This window comes from Acinonyx jubatus, chromosome C1 (genome assembly GCF_027475565.1).
Source record: "Acinonyx jubatus isolate Ajub_Pintada_27869175 chromosome C1, VMU_Ajub_asm_v1.0, whole genome shotgun sequence".
NCBI lineage: Eukaryota > Metazoa > Chordata > Mammalia > Carnivora > Felidae > Acinonyx > Acinonyx jubatus.
The window spans coordinates 152,353,782-152,378,787 of NC_069381.1; the positions used below are offsets into that span (position 1 = coordinate 152,353,782).

Here is a 25,006-nt window from a genome sequence, read left to right on the forward strand (position 1 = left end):
CATAAACATGGGGGGGAAAAAACACACCTCTATGGACTACAGACCAAGAATTAAAAAAAAAAAAAAATCATAACATTTCAAGCAGTAAATAAATCAGTTGGTTACAATTAAGTGGTGTTATAACCTGGGTAAGAGGACCAGAGATTCAAATCTCTGATCCAGTACTGTGTACCCATATGCAGGGAACTTGAATTATAAAACTTCCCCATTTAGTGAATACATTTCACATCCATGTCAAACACCTCTGGAGATAAGCAAACTTATTCCACCTAGATGATACTTAACTTGAAAACAATCTCAATTCACTCATGATATTTTATTTTGAAGTTAAAGACATGTTTAGGATTGTATGTAGAAAATTAAATAAGCCAGGTTAGTAATTTTATGCTTTATTCACTTATTATCATTTCTTAAGTCTGGATACATCTTGTTATTGATGACATGTCACTTAATAAGCAGTATTTTTTTCTTTTTTCATGGCACATAAAGTAATGGTTTATCTTAAAACAGATGTTGCTTTTGGATAGATGAAAGAGTATCACTATCCCCATTTTACAGATGAGGAAACAGCTAGTTAGTATTGGAGTGAGAATTTGACCTTAAAGAATCAGGCTCCGAACTCAACTAATTCAGGAATAAATTTTGTGATCATTGAAATAATCTATATCTGTTTGGTATTTAAAATACTCGTTAATGTTTGAAAACTTAGCAAATTAGGGCATTTGTCTGATTAGCCTTGCAATTCCAATTTAAAATGTACAATTTAGTAACTGACCGTTGATTTGTAATTTTAAGTAGACATTCATTAAAGAATTCAGCTAACTTTGTAAACAATATTGAAATACTTAGCAGCCAAAATAAAACAGGATGTAGTGACTTTGCAATGATTTTTAACTACTCATTTATATTATTAATTAATGTATTATTTATATTAACTCATCTAATCTTCAAAACAATCCTAGGAGTTATGTATCATTTATGTATTTCCTCAATTCTAAGCTGCACCATTAGATACTTATTATAATCAATGGCATCTTAGTGTAATTGGTTGTGAGGGTTTTTTATTCTAGCGGTATATAAACTAATGATGAAAAAAAGATAAAAATTAAAAAAATAAACTAATGATGTATTGTGCAATAAATCCGATGAAATATGGCATTTTCCCCATTTTACAGATAAAGAAACTGAGGCATAAAAAGGTTAAGTAATTTGTCCAAGTTACACAGCTGGATAGGACCAGAACTGGGATTCAAACCAAGGCAGCCTGACTCAAGGCTCAAGTTTGTGTTGTTAACCACTATGCCTTACAATAAAAGTCTCACATTGAGGACCACAAAGTTAGAAGTCATGGTACTTCAAACATTTCTGAACTTTAAAATATTTAAATATAGACACCTTTGAATTCTACTCTCATCCATCATACCCATCATCCAAGGTATTATATTCAAGCTGGGGGGGGGGGGGGCGGGGGAGGGGTGCATACAGAGAGTACAATACAATCAAATAGACTTTGGACAACATCACATGGATTTACTTGGAAAACAACCTAATTTGCATGTGCTTTCTTACCATCTACACTAGCATCATCCACCAAAATGATTTCCTTCAGCAGTATGGCAGGGGAAGAATAAAGCACACTGTGGACAGTTCTAAGCAGCGTGGACCAGGCTTCATTATGAAAAACTATTATGACACTGGTGGTAGGCAGGGGAGGACAGCGCTTAAATTTTTGTTCAATACATCTAGAAGAAGTCAAAGAAGTAGAACAATTATGAATTTTATTACTTTATTTCAGAGCTATGCCATTACTAAAATTATTATTTAACCATTATCACCATAGAAACAATAGCAGACAATTTTTTTCTATGTAAGTTGATCTTAATGCTATGCAAATGCAAATCAAAACAAAATTTTTTACACAGAGATCATGTCCACTGATACAGATTCCAGGTCAAGGATTAAACGTGCTATTGTAAGTTTTCTCAACAATATAATTTCAAATACAAATAGCATTTTAAATAGAAAATATAACCTACAAGCGAGATAACCTATAACAATGGCAAACACTTGTAATCGCTCAAATAAAAACCAATTTTTCTCCCCCCTCTTGTAGAAATCATCCATTTTTCTTATTACCTCCAATTCTTTTTAACAGTGCAACTTCAGGGGCACCTGGGTGGCTCAGTCAGTTAAGTGTCCAACTCTTGCTTTCAGCTCATGATCTCGTGGTTTGTGGGATCAAGCTCCGCATTAGGCTCCATGCTGACAGCATGGAACCAGCTTGGGATTCTCTCTCTCCCACTCTCTCTGCCACTCTCTGTGCATGTGTGCACGCACACACTGTAGCTCTCAAAAATAAATAAACTTTAAACAGTGCAACTTTATTAAATGAATATTCATCTTCGTAGAGATTCTTACTTTCCTAAGTATGCAATATTTTTCAAGTTTTTAAATCAATTTACTTAATCTCTACTTGAACCAAAAGGGGAAAAAATGGCTTACTATAAAATCTATTTTTTTATGATGCTCACAATTCAGCAAGACTTACTAAGTTGCTACCATATACCAACCATGCTGTGTTAAAGATTTTGCTCCAGTAACCTGATCTATAGTTTAATTAAATAAGACCTAGCATTTTAAAATACTAAACTTAAAAATTTTACATAAAATCCTAAATCCCTGTTAAAAGTCATGTGATCTTTTTGCCATATGAAACATTGATAGGCACAAGGAGATAGACCCTAAGTCATTTTTGGCTGATTAATGGTACTAACCATTAGCTAAATACATTAGTTACAAATTGATCTTGAATTTATTTTTATAATAATATCTTCCTCAATGAAAATAATCTTCATAAGAAGCTGTTGGGTATGAGTGGATCTGTACAGTCCCCAGCCTTTGAGACTGAAGCTGACCACAGTCCCTCACCTACTGAGTTGAGGTGAGGATCCAAAGATATAACAGAGTAGAGGGTTTCAAAACACTGTAAAATCAGAGTAACCCTGGGACATAAAATATGTGTGGTCTATGGTAAAAATAAATAATATTTAAGTTCACTTAAAAATCATAAATGGTTATACAATTTTAGACAGCAGAATATAAAATCCTCCCACTCAAAAGGCACTATAAATACAGCGTGTGAACAATCAAACAGTGCTGTTCAAACCCAAAGATAGGAAGTAAATCATTCACTTATGGAGATAAGAAACTAACACACTTCAAATGCTCTGTGAGGGAAACAGAGCCCCCAGTATGACCCTAGAGGCCTGGGAAAGCCACCCAAAGAAAGATATCCTGTATGTTCTCATTATTCACTTTTATAGCCATATCTCAGTTTGAATGTCTCAGATACTATTCTGAGAGGCTGTCTTTAGGGTGGAATATTAGTAGGGATAAACAAGGAATTAGGTTGAGGATAAAGTATTAATAGAGTGTGTCAACACTGTTGAGTAAGAAAAGGAAGCAAAGGTTATGAGTGAAAGTGATTTTGCTCTCTTTGTGCCTTCATGATTTCAAATATACGTGCATAGTCAGAAGCAAATAATGACATTCATCCTCACTGACAGATGAAAGCAAATGATATATTTTAAAGTGAATTTTGGATAAACTACCAATTAGAAGTAAGGTCCAAACACAAACTACCTATTCACAATTAGTCTTGCCTCACAATTACACAGAAATGTATGACTAAATATAAGCTTGTATTTTTAAGACATAAAGGTTTGCAAACCAACATAAATTAAAAGTAAAAATTATTTAATAACTCCATGCTGTTTTTCTTAAAAAAAAAAAACCAAAAACCTTATGATTTATTGTCTTAGAAGCATTTGTATAGGGTGTTGGGATTAAAAAACAAAACAAAAAAAAATCTCACATACATTTACTTGTCATGTGACTAATATTAATAATTACAAAAAGGTTTCAAAATTTTAAATTCAAAAATTCACATTAATGAAATGTGATCACTTTAATCTTACAAAGCTTTCCTTAGTTCAAGCTAGGATTTCTTTGCTTAACTGATAACTGCTAACATCAAGTAAAGGTGTCATGTTATAGCATTAATGCAAGTGATACAATTTCACAGTATGATTTCATAAACCTCATTTATTCTGAAACAATAAAAAAAATTAAACTGAGGCTTTAGATATTGTTTTACATGTCACTTAAAGTAGTGAAATTAAATAACTTGCCAAACTGACTGCTTATACTCAAACCATTTGTAAAATTTGGCATATAGATATGTACTTAAATTATCAATCACATGACCATCTGACTTTGAGAGACACTGGATCTATATTTTCAATGAGCATGGAAATGACCAGCAATTCTTCAGAAAATGTGTTCCTTGCTGATTTAAGTTAAATTTAAAGTAAGAAAATGTTAAATCTTCACCAATTCTTCACAGTTCTAGGTATCCAATTCTTATCCAAAAAAGGTTCTTTACTTTAAGTACCTCATTGTTTTTCACTTATAATGATTTCATTATTGAATATTATTGTAGCTCCTCAATGCTATATTGGGGGGGAAAAAAACTTGTCTTGAGCTGACATTGACTGTCATGTCAAAGAATAAAAATTATGCTTCTTGATTTGTGATGTGGATTGCTTTTCAGTCAAGACCTCTCCCCAAATCAGTCAAATGCAATACTGCATTTTAACTATTAACATAAGAAAAGAACTATTCTGTGCCTTGTTATAAAGGTAGAATATTTTATAGACATTCATTTGTTTCTTCACACATTCACTTAAAGATGATTAGCACCTTAATCTTGAATCACACAGATTACAATAGAGAGACAGAAATCTAATCTACCCAACTTCAGTATTAAGGGACTCTTAGTTAGAGCAAGTATTCATGATCATACATCTAGAAAAACAGGAGTGAAGCCATCGACCTAAGTCTATCAAAGTTCTTTTCTTCAGATGCATTTCCAAATGTAATTCTATTATAACCAGGAAGCAAAATATGTAGGCATTGCTTGCTTACGGTTTATCTTATACTTTCAACAAATCAACAAATAGTTTGAAAACTGCTGGAATTTATTTTAGTTATTTGAATTCAAATATAACACTTGAACACTACCTCAAAGATAACAATGGACAGAGCATAGTTGGAACTGGAGGGAAACCAGAATAAAAATACTGTGTACTTGAGATACCATGTAAACAAAGGGACATAAAAGGCAATGTTGGCCTCTTAGAAGCTAAAGAGAGACAATTCTATACATATGATAACTTATTCAACAAAACTCTAGAGAAAAAAAATCATAATTGAATTAGCAATTTAACAATATTGTTCTTTAAAAGAAAGATTACAAAAGGTTACAAGGCATTCTGAAATACAATTACAGTACTGAAAGTAGCCACAAAGTCTGTGACTTAGTTCATAGAAAATTCTTATCTAACAGCTCCAAAATCTCGGCACTTTTTGAACATTTTTATTCTACAGCAACACACAGAGGAACAGAAACAGCTCCTCTGCCTCCCACATCTCCCATAAAATTGCCCAATATTCCCTTCTTAATAAATTAGAAAACTAAAGCATCTAAGAATTAAGAATTTCCTTGTGGTTTTACAGAAATCAGACCTAAAATGTAGTCTCCTAATTTGTAAGGTAACAACCTTCTACATCTGCAATGCCTCACCAAGCATAGATATGGAAAGCCTCAATAATAATAAACAAACATAATTAAATTAAACAGCAATTGCTGATATTTTGCCTCAGAGAGTGACTACAGAACAAGCAAATTCCTTAGCTAATGCCCCTCCCCTGCAAACTCTAATGTTAAACAGTAAACAATGAATATTCTTTAACATACTCAGGAGGTCGAGTGTCTGGTCCAAGATCTCGGTGTAGAGAAATCCTGTCACTTGCAAAAGCATTAAAACAGTGTTTCGCTTCTCCACGTTCTTTTTCCTTCTGCTCTTCAATACTTAAATTGGTTGTCTTGAATGCTTTACCAGAAGCTCCAGGTGCATTAGAATCCTGAGGTGGGCGGTCAAGAACAGGTTTCAATTCTGCTGCTGTATAATATCCTTGCAAACAGGGTCTCTCACCAGCATCAATGTTTTGCCTGACCGGTGCTCCTATTTGCATTTTTGGCATTGCATCTTTAATATTGTTTACAGCTTCTATCATTAAATCAAACATCTTGTTTTTGTTTTTTATGTTTCTTTCCATCCGTGATTCCTCTTTGGAATATTGAACACTTACTTCTCTTTGCATTAAAATCAAAAATATTATAAAGAAAAAAATTACTGCCCCAAGTTTCCAGAACTTTTTATGATAATGTCTTTTAAGATGTAATTTTACTAGTCGTTTTAGGTGAGCCATTCTGACATTAAAAGCTTCCCACTTGACAAATAACAGTTATAGTTTCCTCTGTTACTTATATTTTTTATCATAGATTTGCTGGCAAGAAGGTTTCATTAAATGGTAATACCTATAAACGGAAATGATAAATGGCATTAGTAGCTAATCATTCCTATAGGCATGGTTCAATTGATTCATTCAACCAACAACATAAGCTACAAACAACTGTACTCTTATGGTTAAGAAAAATACAAAGATATCTTGCCCTCAAGAAATTGACACTTTTGGAAGAACACATTTGCTATAATTAGCTATAATCTATTGAGGATATATTAGAGATTTCTCTCCAATAAAAAATACCTTGTAAACTGTGGCTAATATTTATTATATGATATGCATACAATTATTTTTATAAACATATTTAGAGTTTCTTTAAAAAAAAAAAAAAAGGTACCTTAACTCAATGACCAAGGGGCCAAAGGACTTCATTGCATTGATTATAAAGAAAGGGGGAAATCCGTAAGAAAGCATAGGTATACTGATACATACTGTTAGGCATACATCTAAAATAGTGGCTTTTATTTCATGGAGTTTGTCCTCAACTTATGCACCTCTATTCCAACTAAACCAGTTAAGATTATAAGTAGTTTTAACAAGTAAACTGGCACACTCTCAAATTTATTCACCTGCTAATACTTGTGAATCCTGACAGAACCACTGAAGAGTAGAAAATTAAGAGTGTCTAAGGTGTTGTTATACCACAACTATTTTCTAGAGTTCACACAAATAATAAAATCTAATAACAAAAAGAAGATGGCACTAAGCTTTTTACTTGAAGTGACTCTAAAGAGGCAACAGTGTCTACTCTAAGAATAGACAACATGTTTACTAAACTCTAATATGGGCCACCAGAAGCAAAAGAAAGGAAAAGGAAAAAAGAGAACATCGATGGCAGCCTGATTTTCTTCACGATGTTTTAAAACATATAATATGAAAGGGTTTCAGTATATAATTACATACCATGCACCATTATACTCAGTCAAATTTGCAGGCACAAAGGGGAAGGAGAATGCCTGTTCTCCCTACATTCTAAACATATTTTAAGGAAAATTTAATTTATAGATGTGAAAACTAACTTTGACACTTTATTCAGTTTTTCTTCCAAAGATACCGCTAAATTTAAAATTAAAAAGCCAAGTTTTAAGATGGATTCTCTGGCCTTTAGTAAAAAATTTTAAGCTAAATAAACAGAAGAGGCAGAATTTGAATAGTTAGTTCTGTATACTACTTCTAATTGGAAAGATATGTATGTATGTATGGAATAGGCACTTTGGTTTCAAAAGATAATTCAGTTATAATGTATACTGCCCAGAAAAATGAGATTCTAATACATCTGAGTTTTGGTTGCTTTCAGAGCCTCATGTAAGGATTAAAATGACCTGGTAAACTTTTTACATTATTTGAAGATACAATGTAGTTTCAGAACCATACAATTCTTGCTGTGTATGTATGTAAGCTAGATCAGGCATTTGAGAAGGAATGTGCTGGTCTCCTTAGGATGTTTTAATGCAACATAAAACAAGAAAGGGTCCAGGGAAAGCGTACAGTAAAGGGAGATGACAAAACTAAATATTTCCATAGCAGTGATGGTTTTCCCAAGATACTATATGCCCAAAATCATATTAGAGGGTAGGCTGGGGAATGAGAAAGAAGAATGGAATTCTTCACCAATAGGGCAATAATCCTATAATTGTGTGTGTGTCTATCTGAAGAAGTCACTCAATTAGCAGGTTTTAGTTTAGGATGTCTCTAATGAGGGAGTCAAAGGAAGCTTATGAAGGACACAAATGATGTCTCCCTTCCTCCTGGTTGTTTTTCTGGCACTCACGATGTCGGTGACACAGTGAGCACCCAATAAATTTTTTTACCAGGAAAAGCAAAAAAGGACCAAGATTTAATTTATTAGAAATAATAAAATAATAATTTACTTTTGTTAAATATTGATTAGGTCCCCGATACTTTAATATTACACAGGTTCTCATGTAGTCTTCCAATAATCTTGAGAAGTCATTCCCATTTTGCCCACAAACACTGAGCGTCAAATAGATTCAGTGGCTTGGCCAACATGATTCAGTTTAAGTGGAAAAGCAGTATTCTCCCAACTGTGTTCAAACTCAGGTCTGATCTAAAATATTAAGCTTTTTGGGGCGCCTGGGTGGCTCAGTCGGTTGAGCGACCGACTTCGGCTCAGGTCATAATCTCACAGTTTGTGAGTTTGAGCCCCGCGTCGGGCTCTGTGGTGACAGCTCAGAGCCTGGAGCCTGCTTCTGATTCTGTGTCTCCCTCTCTCTCTGCCCTTCCCCCACTCATGCTCTGTCTCTGTCTCAGAAATAAATAAACATTAAAAAAATTTTTTTTTAAATATTAAGTTTTTTTCTCCTGAAACCAATATTGCACTGTATGTTAGCTAACTAAAATTTACATTGAAAACAATACTAAGCTTTTAGTTGAAGTTATCTGAAATAAGATCTTCAAGGGTCAAGAAATGATACTCTAAATGTAAGGAGATAAGGGGAAAGCCTAAGGAAAGAACTACAAATAGCTTCATACCACATAAGGTTTTCTGGACAAATGAGTCAAATAAATACACACACACACACACACACACACACACACACACTGGAGCGCTGGGGTGGCTCAGTCAGTTGAGGGTCCAACTCAATTTTGGCTCAGGTCATGATTCCAGGATCCTGGAATCAAGCCCCATGTCATGCTCCTCACCGAGAGTGGAACCTGCTTGAGATTTTCTCTCTCTCTTTCTTTCTCTCTCTCTCTCCCTCCCTCCCTCTGCCCCTCTACCCCACTTGTGTGCGCTTTCTCTATATATAAAATGAAAATAAAAATAAAAATAAATAAAAATAAAAACCACACAACTGTTTTCAGAACGTGTTTTTGGAAATAAGGCTGAGGATGAGATTGTAGATTTTAACAATGGAGGATTAAGAGATTGAGACCTTTTAGTGTCAGAGTTTACTAGAGTAGGAACATGATGCTTTGCTCTTTTCAGATTATTTCAGAAGGGAATAGTCTTCTTTTATCAATTGCTGATCACTTGAAGATTCTGAAATGAATCTCCCAGGGATTTTTATATGACTTTTCTGTCCTTTGCTGCTAATGTACAATATTAGGCTTCCATTAATGATAAATTACACTCAACATTAAGCATCTCTATTAGCGGTCTTCAACTCTGGATACACTTAGCAGAAAGCTCTTTAAAAAGAGTGCTTTAGGCCTCCCCTCTAGAGAGTTTGATATAATTGTTTTAGGGCCAGGGCCCAGGTCCTGCTTTTGTTGTTATTTTAGGCTCTCCAGATAATTCTAAAGGGCGGCAAGGGTTAAGAATCACTGGTGTAGGTCACAAGACTTTAGGCAAATCAAAACTAGCACTTGATAGGGAAATGACTGCACCTAACCAAAAGCAACCACACTATTAATTTCTGATACTCCAAAGACAGGTTTTTCAAAATAGAATGCTGATACAAAATGAGCAAAAGTTATTTTGACATGGAGAGATAAGATGAAATCCAAAGCAAGATGACCCAAAGTTTCCTGAAAAGGCTCAGAGATTAATGCTGATATAAATGACACACTGGGGTTTTACTACAAATTATGGCGTTGTAAAATTACTTTTAAAATATGTTATTCCTATCACAAAGATGGAAAAACTCAGATTCTGCGCAATAAAACACATAATCCAAAAGCCACACAATAAATGAATGAGTTAAACAAAACCAGGATTCTTAACTCCTATTCCTGGAAATAACATCACGTTCCTAAGCCTCACTACTTACCAAATGTCAAGACCTATGTGAAAACAGCCAATGAAACAAAACAAATTTCTCTTAATTTCAACTTCCAATTAAACTCAGAAGTTTCAAAAATGAAAAAAAAAAAAACCAGCACAACAGCAAATTCAGGATATAAAAATGATTAGCAGGTAGAGGTCTTATTGTACTTTCTAAAACCTTTAAACACACCTATCTAAAATGTCATTTGCTAATTATTAAAGGTCAGATTCACAGGAGAGATTAATATCATGAAATAGCTTTTTTAAACTAGAAAAAAATTAATTTAAATTCAAAGATCTATTCAAAGATCTCTAAATTATTATAAATTTCTAAAATTAGAAAAAAGTTAATATTCAGAGGCCTTATCAATCTATATGCTAGAATATATGTAGACATTACAAAAAGGCATTAATAATAAATTAAAACATGCACAAAATAATGATACTTTAAAATGACTAAAACAATATGCATGATTCTAACAGTCTGTGAGATTGGGTTAAAAATCAATGGGTTATTTTCCAGGGTAAAAACATGTTGCTATCTGAACAGAAAAGACTGAGCTATCACAAATCAAAATAACTACAGAGCTGTGGCTTTCAGTTATGTAGACTCTAGTTTCTCAAACTTTAATGTGACAATGAGTCACCCGAGGATGTCGTTTACATGCAGATTCAAACTGGAAAAGATCCATCTTTAGTCCAGTTGTCCCTTCCAGGTGGAAAAGGACACATTGCAAAGACATTAGTTAAGTTGTTAGTTTAATTTAAATATTCCAACTGAAGCAATCTTCTAAAGCAGTGAAAAGCAGAACGTTTCATAACCGCATGTGAAAGTAACATTTAATAAAATAAGAGGATAGTAGTTCTTTCCATTTCTTGTTCCTATATTTGTGACAATAAACATTTACAGCTTCAGGGATTTAAGGTCTGGTTCCAGGTGACTTTAACTGGCACAAAGCCTAATTGTATATGAAACTTGCTTGCTACAGCATGAATTAAAGCATGCGATAAAAAATTAAGGGTAATCACAAAAAACAAAACATTACAAAATTATATATCCAAAATGTAGCATAGATTGTAGAGTAAGAAGAGTACACTACTGTAAATTAATTCATATTTGATCTTTGCCACACATTACCTAGATCTCCTAATCGAATCAAAACAACAACAAAACTTGCTCTAATAATAAACCTTACGTGCTTGGGCAGAAACTTTATTAAGCACCTCTCATCTACTAGTTAGGGAATGGAGGGGTGGCAGGAAGTCATTTCTGCTTGTATTTATTGGTAAAACCAAATTTCACGGTGACTTACTATTATGGTTGTTTAGTTTCGGTTATGATTAAATCCATTTCCACACCCTTGCCTGAAATTCTTCTAAGCAGGAAGTGACCTGTGGATGTATGACAAGGGACAAACACTGATACAAAGCAAACTGCCCTGAGATGGCTACATGCTTCCTCACAGGAGGAAGCAGCAGACATATCCCAAGTATCCCAGCTGAAAAACAAACTGGGGTTGCTCTGGCTGGCTGGAAAATGCCACCAGTGAACAACTAACTGCATGTAACTGTCACAGAGTAAGAGGACTTTCTGAACAAAAGTCATCTGCAGGTTATATGACAAAAAGTCTAGTAACAGAGCTGAGCTCCAACAACTCAGAGGCACTGCTTTTATTTAATACTGAAAAGGGTGTGGTCACACATCCCACTTCTCAGCTAAACCTGGTCAGATAAGCATCTCTATTGACAATATTATCTTTGAAGGTGAAAGGTTATGAACAGGATCTTAATTTGTAGAGCAGCCAACTCTACACAATTTGGAGCATACAAGTAATTATGGAACTGCACTACCCTTTGCAGGGGAGGGTAATATGGTGGTGAAGGCAAGCTCACATATTCTCTCTCCTGCTACTGTGATTGAATCTGCACCTGTGAAAGGTATATACTGATTGGTTATGGCATAATTTTGAGGAGTGAATTGAGTGGTCCCACAGATTACCCACTTAACTAGTACTTCTCCTGGGTAGAAGTACCACCTTTTAAAAGATTTGTCTATTTACTTTGTAAACACAGTTGATGGCTCTTGGATTAGTAAGGAGACAGAAACTACATAGTGATTTGAAAAAGGAAAGTATAATATATTATTCTGAGAGGACTGGAGTAACAGGGAATTGGTTAGTGAGAGTTAAAAAGAATTCAAAATAATATAGGAATAGTAGATATAAGGGGCAATCACTACCTACAAGGCTGAGATGAGAGCCCAAGGAAGAACCTTCCCCTCACCAGCACATAGATCCAGAGATCTCTACAGAAAGAGCAGTGTTGGCTCCTTGACAGTGGAAAAGTTACAGAGGTATCTCACTAGTGAAACTTGCCCAAAATCTGACCTGTGGAGTCCCAGAAGAAGCCATTCATAGGAAGATGTCAAACCCTGGAACTTGTTAAGTGCCGATGCTAACAGCTGGCTGCTGATGGCACCTGTTAAGAAGCTGTGCTCTGCAGGAATGTAGTGCACTTTCATGTATAGCCTGGGCCAATATGGTGCAGGTTGGTGCCTAGGATAAAATTTGGGTAGTTGGTGCCTTGGAAACCCAGTTTTGTGGGGTCCCCAATGTGCACATGTATAAGGCTAAACAAAGAGTGTATGGAGCAGTGACCTGGGCTGGGGAACAGGTCCATGATGTCTATGACTCCAGGGTACAACCCTGCTATCCAAGTCAAGCTCTGGAGAAAGTGCAGGGGGCAGAGGTGTGCCAACTCTAGAGAAAACTGTGCCATGCAGTTACTTATCACTAGAAAAAACTATGTGGAGGCCTAGAAGTAGAGAAAAAGGTATATGCTCAGTAAGAGCCTAGCCAGAAAGTCACCCTGAAACCAGGAAGGAAAAGTATCTTCTACTTTCAGTATCCCGCCAGTGCCCTCTACTGACAAGGCTTAATTAACATTGTGCCAGCCAGCAAAGGAGAAATATTTACAGATTTCCAGCCCCACCCCCCCGCCCCGCTCCATTATTACAGAGCAGGAGAAGAGAATGAATTTACAGCTGAGAGACAATAAGCAGCATAGTCTACCCTTTTGACTGCTCAGTTTCCACATGCACACTTTCTCGCACATTTGAACTCCGGTGGAAAAACAAAACAAGCACCTCGCAAGATGCAAGCATCCTCCTTACAAGTGAAGAGGAACCCTGGAATGAGACACAGAATGCCAACAGCCATTGTCTCCAGTGACAATGGGAATTACTTTTCAAATTCTGACACATCCCCAACGTAATATTCAGTTACCTAAAGACTAAATTGTAAACTTAGTATCTAACAAATTCTATGCAATATTTTGTTAAAAAAAAAAGAAAGAAAGAAAGAAAATGGGAAGGAGAGAAGAAAATATTGCCTCCAAAACACAAAAAACAAAAACCAAAAAAACAAAAGGCCTATTAAGTACAGTGACAACTGAATGCCCAGAAATGTTACTGAGGCGCCCCTAAATTTTTGTGAGTCTGATTACCCGCTGGTTCTTATATGCTTCACTAAGATACCTAAAGTAATTGCTACTTTCTGCTCATCAAATACAATCAGCATAATATTATCAACATAGTAAACCAATGTGATATCTTGTGGGATGTTGGGATAATTAAGATTTCTAGGACAGGAGAACTGACCTGGCCCTGAGACAAGACTGTGAAGACACAATGTTGGCCAAGCTAGATAGGAGTAAATTGCTTTGGGGTGCCTGGGTGGCTCAGTCCGTTGAGCGTCCGACTTCAGCTCAGGTTATGATCTCACGGTCCATGAGTTCGAGCCCCGCGTCGGGCTCTGTACTGACAGCTCAGAGCCTGGAGCCTGTTTCGGATTCTGTGTCTCCCTCTCTCTCTCTGACCCTCCCCAGTTCATGTTCTGTCTCTCTCTGTCTCAAAAATAAATAAACGTTAAGAGAAGAAAAATTAAAAAAAAAAAAAAAAAGAGTAAATTGCTTTTGGTGGTCCTTGTAAATTGGTACAGAGAAAAAGCAGTTAACCAAGTCGATAGCTACATACCAAATGCCAGAGGTAGTGTTGATTATATCAAGTAAAGACACCACATTCTGTTTCAGCAAGCACATTTGGAATCATCCAATGATTAAGTTTACAATAGTCCATTCATTCTTTAAGATCCATCCAACTTGGGCACAGGACAAATAAGTGAGTTAAATGAGATGTGATAGATAACTCAAGTCTTATTTCAAATCTTTGATGGTGGCACTGAGCTCAACAATTCCCTTCGATACAGTATTCTTTCTGATTTACCATCTTAGAAGGAGGGCAAGTTTTAAGGTCTTCCACTTAGCTTCTCTTATCACAACGGTCCTCAACCCATGACACTTAGAGAACCAATATAAGGATTTTGCCAGTTATCCAGGATGTCTACTCCAATTATATATTAAGGAAATGGGGAAATAAGCACAGGGTAGGTCTGCTGACCAGCTGGACCCTCCTGTGAGTCAGACTTTCGCTAAGACTCCACCTATTACCTAAATGCTGTAACTCCACACGATGACTAGAGGGCCACAAGTGGTATTTTGGCTCCATAGGAATTGGTACAAAAGGTCTGAGTGTATTTTCTTTTCCCCAAAGCATAGCCTCTCTAATAAATGGTTATAGGTCCCTTTGGGGAAGGCTTTTGAAGAAAATTTGTGGTGTATGCTTGAAGCAATGGTGTAGCCTTCAAGACTGGCCTCAACTTCAATCAAAGGGCTCTGGGCCTGTAAATTGACTTGGGTTTGGAAACGGAGTGAAAAGTAATGATGCTCAACTGTGGCAACTAAAGCCAATGCTTTTTGCCACCAAGCCTAGAGTTTTTTCTGGTATCTACAACAAGTGATACTGTAGTACTGCCCATCTATTTCATTCATCACATTTGCAAAACAATGCCTTCTGATTATATCTATGTCCCAGATTTCCATTATGGTAGATACCTACTTTGTCCTTGGTGGTTAAATGCTGCCACTTGTCTTCTGCTACCATGGAATCCCATCATCTCCATTGACCAAGGAGCCAATCTTAATGGCCTACAAAGGAGAGCAACCACAGATTTTTTTTTTTTTCACTAATGCAGGAACTTCCCTCACTAATGTTTTTCTCAATATCTTAGTAAAAGGGAGAGTGTACTGGGCCTTGACATGGAATATAATTGGAGGATGGGCACTCAGGTTGCAAACAATTAAGTCTAGTGAACATTCCTTTTATGAAAGAATCCAAAATCTCATGAGTAGTAGACAATTTCTACTCATTCTCCCTTTTGAGGCCCCAGAATTTAAGGGATAGGGGAATAGGGGAGCAAGTGAGCAATTGCTCTATTGCTATCACTTTGTATTCACCTTACTACAGGCTTAGCTATAACTCACTGGGTACATACTCATCCTCTACCTCTCAGCTTCCATTCTTCTCTAGAAAAAGTGTCAGCAAACTTTCCATAAAGGGCCAAATAATAAATATGTTTTGCTTTGTGAGCCATATGGTCTCTATTGCAACTACTCTATTTTTGTGGTGCAAAACCAGTCATACACAATACACAAATGAATGGGCATAGCTAGTTCCAATAAAATTTTGCTTACAAAAACAGGTGGTGGATAGAATTTGGCCCAAGGTACTGTGCCAATCCCTAGAAATTCAAAATGCCTTCAATCTCAACATTTCTTTATTTCCCTGTGCTTACCTCTTCTCCATTAGCATCCACATTCTCAGATGTAAAAGAACAAAACAGTTCTTCACAAATCTATAACATCATTTAAAAAAAGTAAGGCATAAAAGCAATGTCTGCCTTTATGATTAGGCTATTTTTGCACCTATTTTGAAACATGCAATATCCCTCCACTTATCTAGTCACCATCTGAAATTCCTGCATTCCCCACTCCTCATGGTTAGAGTATGAAAAGATCTTATTAATACATGTTTCAGTTGGAAATAAACGAGTGTCAGACTAAACTTTTATTCTCCTTTCAAAAGCCAACTTCAAATAGGAAAATTTTCCTCATACATAGACAATTACCACACACTGAGGTCTATGAGAATACTGAATGCCCAGCTCCATATAGGGAAGGAAGGGGTACCTAACTCTGTGGGGTTTGTACTTAGTTCTTCTGGCAAAGGGGAGAAGCCCTGAGGGGTATTAAGCAGGGTGATGACCTAATTACAACTGAAATTTAATTAAATTTAATTAAATTTAATTTAATTCTTGGGGCCCTGGGTGGCTCAATCAGTTAAGTCCAGCTTTAGCTCAGGTCATGATCTTACAGTTCGTGAGTTCAAGCCCCATATTGGGCTTTCTCCTGTCAGCACAGAGCCTGGATCCTCTGACTCTATTTCTCTCTGCCCCTCTCTGACTGGCACTGCACACATACTCTTTCTCTCTCTCAAAAGTAAATAAACATTAGGGGTGCCTGGGTGGCTCAGTTGGTTGGGCACCTGACTTCGGCTCAGGTCTTGATCTCACAGCTCGTGGGTTTGAGTCCCACGGTCAGGCTCTGTGCTGACAGCTCAGAGCCTAGAGCCTGCTTCAGATTCTGTGTCTCCCTCTCTCTCTGCTCCTCCCCTGCCTGTGCTCTGTCTCTATCTCTCTCAAAAATAAATATTTTTTTAAAAAGTAAACAAACATTAAAAAAATAAGATAAAATAAAATAAAATAAAACAAAACAAAATAAAATAAAATGATTATTCTTGAAACTATTTTTAATATGGATTTGGTGGTGAGGGTGGTGAACCAGAGAGGAGACTGAAGGTGATTAGCAGACTATTAAAATTAATCCAGGTAAGAAATTGAGAAGGGGTGTGGAGGCTTGGGAAGAGATCCAGGAGGTAGAGTTGGCTAAATTTAGCAAATGAATCAATGTGGAGGCTGGAAAGGTTGTTAAATTGTGAATTGTGTAAGGATGGGTTCTTGACTTATTGAAAAAAGACCAGCTAATGAGTGCTCTCTGTTCTGGATTATCTGCAGTGGAAGAGCTGGAGTTAAAATAACAGGGCAAGGGGCTATGAATGCTAAAAGACTAATGACAGAGGGTAAAGGATATAAGAAGGAGACTGAGGTAATAACAGCAACAAGTCTTAACCAGTTCAAAAAGATGGGTCATATCTGAAAGCTCAAATAAAACAACACAAACAATAATTTGCATTAGAAGCCCTCTCTGTACTATGAATTGTCCCTCACAAGGGTCCACTCTGCCATGAGGTATTTACTACCAGGTATTCTTCTGCCCTTTACCCTATCCATCTGACTCAGAATTATCAAACTTGCATGGTCTCACACTACTCGCCTCCAACAAATTATCAAGCAGGTATGAGGATAACTTCTAGAAATTTATCCCACAGATATGCTAATATGCAAGTAGAATGATAACCTGTAAGTCTGCACATTAAAGCATCATTTTAACATCAAGACACTAAAACAACCGATAACTCTACCAATAGGGAAATAAATTACAATAAATAAATTATGATACAGTCATATGATGGAATATTATGCCAGATTAAAAACAAAGAAGCTACTTTATATGCTGATATGAGGTTATCTCCACAATAAGTTAAAAATGAGATTCATTTGCATTTTTATGTATGCAATTTATATATATAACATATACTTTATTATATATACATATACACACACACATAGACACACACATGTAAATATTATACATATACAATATATATATATGTAAAAGGAGCATTGTTTGCTCTTAGGAAAACCAGGTATTAGAGGGCAACAGTTAAAAGAAGACTTGTCATATATACGTCCTTAGTTTTTTTTAATTTTGGACCATGTGGATAGAGTAACTACTAAAAAAATAAGCAGGGAAAAAATTGAGAGTAGAATAAAAATTTTCGGACAGGTAACATCTCAAATTTATTAATTCCATTCATCATTTCTCAAGAAGCTACTAGGGGATGTGTTCCTACATGAGAAAGTAAACAACAAAATCATCGTATCTAAAAAATGGGGCCTCCTTCAAAAATGTCAGCAAAGAAAAATCCCAAACAACTGCCATGAAACAGGCTTAGAAAGCAATAGGCCAAATTGGAACAAGAGAACAGAGAGCTCCAGAAGAGACCAATAAATCTGATAGGTTTGATTATGTGGAAGAATCATACTGAGAAGATATTGGAGTATATAGAAACAGAAATTGATACTCAAAAAACTAAGCTATTTTTTTTTCTTAAGTGAATTATTAACTCTATGGTTCAAAAATTTTTACTCATACTCATAATACACTTGCTTGGCTCAGCAGTAAACAATATGTACATAATAATCATAAGTAAATACCAAAATGCAAACAAAAAATGTGAGAATTATATTCAGAGATGGAGGGAGAGCAAGAGGCATGTGTGCGCAAGAGCTAAATATTTATCTACTTTAATGGGAAGTCAGTTGATAATGTCAAACATTGATAAATTAAGGAATAGTAGTATAAGCACATTATTGCAAAAGGCAAATAGGAAGCAACACCTAAAAGAGGTTAAAGCATTCCTAGACGCAGCAGCACTGGGGGAAATGAGAGTTGACTGGATTTTTGTTGCTATCGCTGTTGTAAGGCTTTTAATAATTCTTTTTAGTTTTATTTACATTTAAGTAGAAGTACAGGACTTGGAATCAGACAGCTTGGATTGGAATATTGGCTCCGACATTTTACTGCCTCGTAGACAGAGGCAAATTATTTACTCTATTTTCCTGTCTCTAAAATAGGGAGAAAAATACCATGCACCTCATTGAGTGGCTTTGAAGATTAAATGTTCAATTCATGAAATTGTTTAAAATATGCCTGACACATAAGTGCTTAATAGTAAAATAGTAAAGAAGGGGTAATACTTATTAAGACAACAAATTTTATCTTCTGTTACTTGATAAAAATGTAAAGGCATTAATAACTGAAATCTAATTTTAAATATATGAGCCACATGTTAAAGTCTGCTCCCTTTCTCAGGAAACTTTAACTTTTTTAAAGTTACTACTCCCAGGTACTAAGTGGGAATTTGTTTCTCGAGGCTACAGTCTTCAATTTAAATCCATAGGCCGGGGGCGCCTGGGTGGCTTGGTCGGTTAAGCGTCCGACTTCGGCTCAGGTCATGATCTCACGGTCCGTGAGTTCGAGCCCCGCGTCGGGCTCTGTGCTGACAGCTCGGAGCCTGGAGCCTGTTTCGGACTCTGTGTCTCCCTCTCTCTCTCTGCTCCTCCCCTGTTCATGCTCTGTCTCTCGTTGTCTCAAAAATAAATAAACGTTAAAAAAAATTTAAAAAAAATAAAAAATAAATCCATAGGCGGAAGCAGGAGGTCGGGGGGAGGCGAAGACTGGTGAAAAATTCTAGTTAGTCCTGGAAAAGGGGAGCTCAAACTGGAATCTGAAGGATGAGTTTTTAGCTAGATGGGCCAAAAGAGGAGGGAAGAGAGTTCCAGGCAGGGATGATGACACTTGCAAAGACCAGAGGCAGAAGGAGCGCATGGTCACAAAAAGGGCCAGTAGAGCTGCAACAGAGTAACATGACACAGGTGTGTGCAGTAAGCAGAATCTCAGTCGTGCCAGGCCTTTAGGCCGAGTGAAGGAGTTGGTCTAATCCTAAGGCAACGAAGGGCTTTAAGCAGTTTTGAATGTTTTGAAAAGATCCCTCTGGGAGCAGCGTAGGGAACTAACCAGAAGGAATTCAGGTAATCAATAGGGAGGCCATTTGTAAAAATCCAGGCAAGAGATGTTGATAGTGACAAGAGTGGAGAAAAGTAGATGGATTCGAAAAATATTTATTTAAGAGGTAAAACTGACAGAATGACTTTTTTTTTTTTTGGTCTAGTCTGATTAAATTACATTATTTAAGTAAAAGTTGCCCCTCCGGTAATTCCTCACCAATAGCAATATACTCAGTCGTACAACATTTATAAAGTAAAACTATAAGACATTTCAATCACAAAGTTAACTTTTCACTTGTAAATGGTAAAACCCAGATCTTGGAACAAAACCAAAAGCCACAATAATATGGAATTCAAAGGAAGAACATGGAAATAACAGCAATCTAAATTAAATAGACTAAGTACAGTGAAACAAGTTTCCTAAATCCTCAATTTCTGTGGTCGCTGCCCAATAGGAAAGCAAATATACTGCCTGCCCAATGCCTCTCCCCTCCCTGTGCCACTTTTACTCCAATATTTTTACTCCACAATAGACTTAGAGGAAAGAAAAATATTACATGCTTTGCAAATATCTAAATGGGTGTGTATGTGTACACAGGCACAAAAGCAGACTATATTAAGTCACATATGTAAAGTGCATGATAGGAGTATGCATAAGACATCACTCCTAGCTCAGATGTATGTAAGGGGGGGGGGGGATACAGTTTCCTAAGTGAGGTGAGGCCTCAATTGAGTCTTAAGAGCTAAAAAGAGGTATAGAGGTAACATCAATGGGGGGGTTAAAAAAAAAAGCACATAAGAAAAAGCATTGAAATCTGTTGTTGGAACATAAAATTTGATTTATGGAGTAGAAATCCATAGGTAAGCACGGGTCAGATTCTGTGAGACCATTTTAAGGACCATGGGTTCTATCCTGAGTTATGTGAAGTTATTAATAGGTTTAAGCAGAGGAGAGAGACATCCAGGTTTACATTTTTACAGATCATTAGTGGAGGGGTTCTGCTGAGGATGGATTTGAGCATAACACCATCTGCTGAGATATTAGGTAGCAGGTAGCTATGGTACCCCATTTAAGAGTTGATGAGACCCTGTACTGGAGCAGAAGTAGAAGAATTTGTGGGGGAGGGGCAGAGGAAGAAGGGCAAAAAACGTTAACAGATTCAGTGATATGATAGTTGTGGAGGTTAAGAAAAGAGAGTTAAAAAATGACCTCTGGATTTCTGACATGACACCTGGATAGTGGAACAGATCCATAACCCATTCTCCAAAATACCTGGAGCCAAATATGTTTTAAAATTCAGAACATTTTGGATGTTAGAAAGGAGATATGGTTTACACACCCAATATAACATTGTACCCCCAACAGGGCCTGGAACAGTACCATGTAATTAAACACATTCCACCAAGTGGAATAGATGATAAAGAGCTCCCTGACAGTAAATTTAGGTTCTGTAGCAAATTGAGTTCAAGTGTTGCTGACAAAAAAGTTATCAAAAACATTTTGGTTTTCCAGGGTTTTTTGTTTTTGTTTTTGTTTTTCTTTGGTTTGGGTTGGCTTTGGAATTGTGGATAAGAAATGATAGATGTACTAACACCTGTAAATAAAACATAGGAAGTAAAACAGGCTGTTTTTGTTTTTGATGGAATGAAGGTTCTGGTTTACTCAGGTATGATCTCAGATAATTATGATATCTTAAAGATGTCTAGGAAGCAATGGGATAAATGAACAAATTAGTTGGGACAGTTTGAAACTAAAACAATTACAAGGAAAATGTACACTCAGGGAAATATTCTCTATTTGGTGCCAAAACTATGAACCCAACTCAGAGAATGACTCAAGGAGACTTCATCTGTCAATAGACACTAATGACCTTGAATTGAGAGTCCTATTTGTCTTTGCTTTACCACATAAGTTAATGCATTTTGGTCTCTTGCCATTGTTGGCATTGATTTGAATTCAATGTTGCTATTAACAGTACATTAATTTTGTTAAAATTACTCAAATTATATAAAAGAATTATTCTGGTATTAACTAGATGCATAATTAGGTGATTGGAAATATGTCCTTCTCAATCAGATTTTCTAACCATAAAAGATCTGTCATAACAAATGCATTTCTACACTTTACGAACCAAAAAACTGACTATGTTCTGAAGACGATTTGGGGGTTGATCATTTCCAAAATATTAAATATACTAATTTTCTTTTAGAGAAAAATTCCTTCTACCAGGAATTAAAATTAAATTTTTCTATGGAAGGCTTAATCATCCCATGAGAGTTTCCAAGCCTACATCCCTACAGATCCTTAGAGACCTAATCTAATCTCTCAATCTCCCAATCTAATCTTTTTAGGGCATAGGGGTCTGATTCCTAGACTTTGTCTCCTGTTTCACAGTAAAAGAAAAATATATACAAAATTTTAACAGACTACAAACCAATAATAAACTGGCTTATGTTTACTCTAATAGTTTTTTAAGCCTCTGTCTAGCACTATTAACATAGCCATAAAATTTAGAATTTGGAATAGAGGTGGGCAGAATTATTATTATGGTTTTTTTTTAACGTTTATTTTTGAGAGACAGAGAGAGCCAGAGCCTGAGCGGGGGAGGGGCAGAGAGAGAGACAGAGAGACAGAGAGGCAGACAGAATCCAAAACAGGCTCCAGGCTCTGAGCTGTCAGCACAGACCCTAACGCGGGGTCTGAACCCATAAACCGTGAAATCATGACCTGAGCCAAAGTCAGAGGCTTTGAGCCACCCAGGCACCCCAAATTATTTTTCACTTTCAAACTTTCACTTGATAATTGCTACCATCCAAAATTCTTCAGAAAAACCCTTCCAGTTTTCCCTGTCCCTAAACATACTGCATACACTATGCTGAGGATCCATTTAAAATACAATAATGTACAGTGGTTTCATGCAGTTCCTTATGTTTGAGAAATTTAGTCTAGCACCAGATCGTAGAGTCTAAAACCCTTCAATAAAAGTTTAATGAGGAATGATGGTATAATTCTACATTTTTAAAATATACAGTTTTTCTTTCTTTCAAGTATGTGTGTGTATATGACATAGTATGCTGATAGAAAAATCAGCCTTAAAAGTACAAATTCAATAGGATACTGCTATTTGCATTATAGGCTCTAGCCCAACTGTGGTCCTAAAAGTCAACCAGTGTGTTGAGATCAGTATTTTAAAAATAAGATAATAGAGAAAATCCACGTTATGAGCCTAAATATTGTTTTGTGAGCCTTGTTTCATATATATACACAGAGAGCATACTGCATTGAGGCATAGAATTCATTTCTTATTGAGGATTGCAATCCAAAAAGAAGTTTTAAAAATACTAATGTTGAAGAAGTATGCTTGCCAGCCAAAACTCTAGAGTGTTGCCAATGGAGGGATGGCCCTGGGTTACTGCCTTATAAAATATATTTTAAGCCAATACAATAAAAGATCAGAAGACTAAATTGTGTTGTCCATGTTGACTCAAAAAATTAACTGTGGCTCTGAAAAACCAAGAAAGGATTAAAAATCTCAATCCACATGGCATCTTCAATACACATGTGAGAAGAAGAGTGACATCCTCACTCACTCTCCCTGGAGTCCGGCATCCTCTGGACAAGTAGAAATTAGGGTAAATCAGAGCTGGACAAAGAACAATGGAGTATTCTGTACTTACAAAGGCCTTACAAATTATACAAAAGACAAAAAGATAAACATCTTATGATAAGTGAGAGTGAGGGTGGTGAAAAGTAAAGATAATATGACTCTTGAGTCAAGTCTTTGGAATAATAATAATGCCACTAACTTGCTGGGTGAACTGAAATTAGAATCTCTCCCTCAGCCTTGGTTTATCACGAACTGGATGGATTGACTATCCAAACTGAGAAGAGGATCCTGAGATTGGTAGGGGTAGAGGAGATTCCTGATTTAAGGCCTCATTACCTTAATCTAGGGAAGTATATTTTTTTTCTATTTTACAGATAATTTAACTGAGGCACACTGTTACTCTAATGCAAACATGTCACATTTCTCCCTTAAGAGTAAAGGTAGTCTAGAAACATCTGGCTCAATAATCAATGAGGTTTAAATTAATACTCTAAACTCAGGGAACAACACCTACACCTAATTTGTAAAGAATATTTAGCATAGGTATTTCTCTGTATGGAGATGAGATTAAGAGGGCAGGCCAGGCTCTTTTGACATAAGCAGAAGGCACTGGTTGAAAATATCATTAATAATCACGTCCTGTTTGTGTGGTTGTCATGTATCTTTAATTGCACCTCTATGAGTTGTTAAGGCATTTTGTTAAGTGTGCAGTTTGAAATACATTTTTAAACCTCAGTGAAGATAGAAGTAAAATGCAGGCAATGGAATTGCCATTTATTATGAGAAACTTCTATGTAAAAATACTAGTTAAAGCGATATAAAAAGAAAGATGCTTGGTACAAATAAACTGTTCAGAATGTTTAGTGCATATGCTAGACTTCAGATATTAAAAGTAAAAGTTAAGTTTAAAGAATTCTAATTGTAGGGTATGACTTTAACCTCATGTGTTTTAACCACAGACTCAAAGAAAACGTACACAGTAAATGAAGCAACACATTCTCCCACAAGCAGAAATTCTCAAATGAAAACGCAGCAACTTTCTTATTTTTCCACAACAGTATTTGAACGCAAGTGTCTTCATTATATGTATTATAACTTTTATAACAAGTTACGTTGGCTTCATAACATTTTCTAAAAATCAGAAAAGCTGTTAACCTATGGGATTCTAAAAACAGAAATAGTTATTTGAAGAGTTTGAAGTGAAGTGTTTTTGAGGAGTTTTGAGGGAGAAGGAAGCAAAAGGCTATAAGGTAAGCACCAGTTTCACCCTCAATTCTTAAGCTTTAGAAAAGCCTAATTAGGCAGGGAAAGGAATTTGGGCCTGGCACACCCAGGTTCAGACGTGGCAGGATCCTGAAACAAAGTTTTTCTGAACCTTTGAGTCATATGCCACAGGCAAACCAGAGCCGCGATATGCAGGTCGTTAAGTCAACAGGTCCTTTAACGAGATGGTGTGCGGTTGGTGAGTGGCAGTTGGATTTCTTCCTGCCACGAAGAAAATAACTCTACTCGATCAAACCGGAAAGTGGGCGCAGCTCTGGCTTAGGGAGTGCACCCGGAAAAGTGCAGAGAGAGAGAAACAGACAGAGACAGAG

At 36.2% G+C, this 25,006-nt stretch overlaps 1 protein-coding gene across 3 annotated transcripts in view; it reads right to left on the reverse strand.

The window, feature by feature from the left end:
• GALNT3 (polypeptide N-acetylgalactosaminyltransferase 3) overlaps window positions 1–25,006 on the reverse strand; it is a 98,509-nt gene that overhangs the window by 19,233 nt on the left and 54,270 nt on the right. For 2 of the 3 annotated variants that reach the window (XM_027055580.2, XM_015081054.3), the window contains exons 2-3: window positions 5,819–6,442; window positions 1,570–1,742 (exon numbers count right to left, since the gene is read on the reverse strand). In XM_027055580.2, the coding sequence (XP_026911381.1) occupies window positions 1,570–1,742; window positions 5,819–6,333 (688 nt within the window). In that variant the 5' untranslated portion in view covers window positions 6,334–6,442. Of the gene's footprint in view, window positions 1–1,569; window positions 1,743–5,818; window positions 6,443–15,113; window positions 15,203–25,006 lie in introns of all 3 variants that reach the window. The other variant, XM_027055578.2, reaches the window with a different exon arrangement.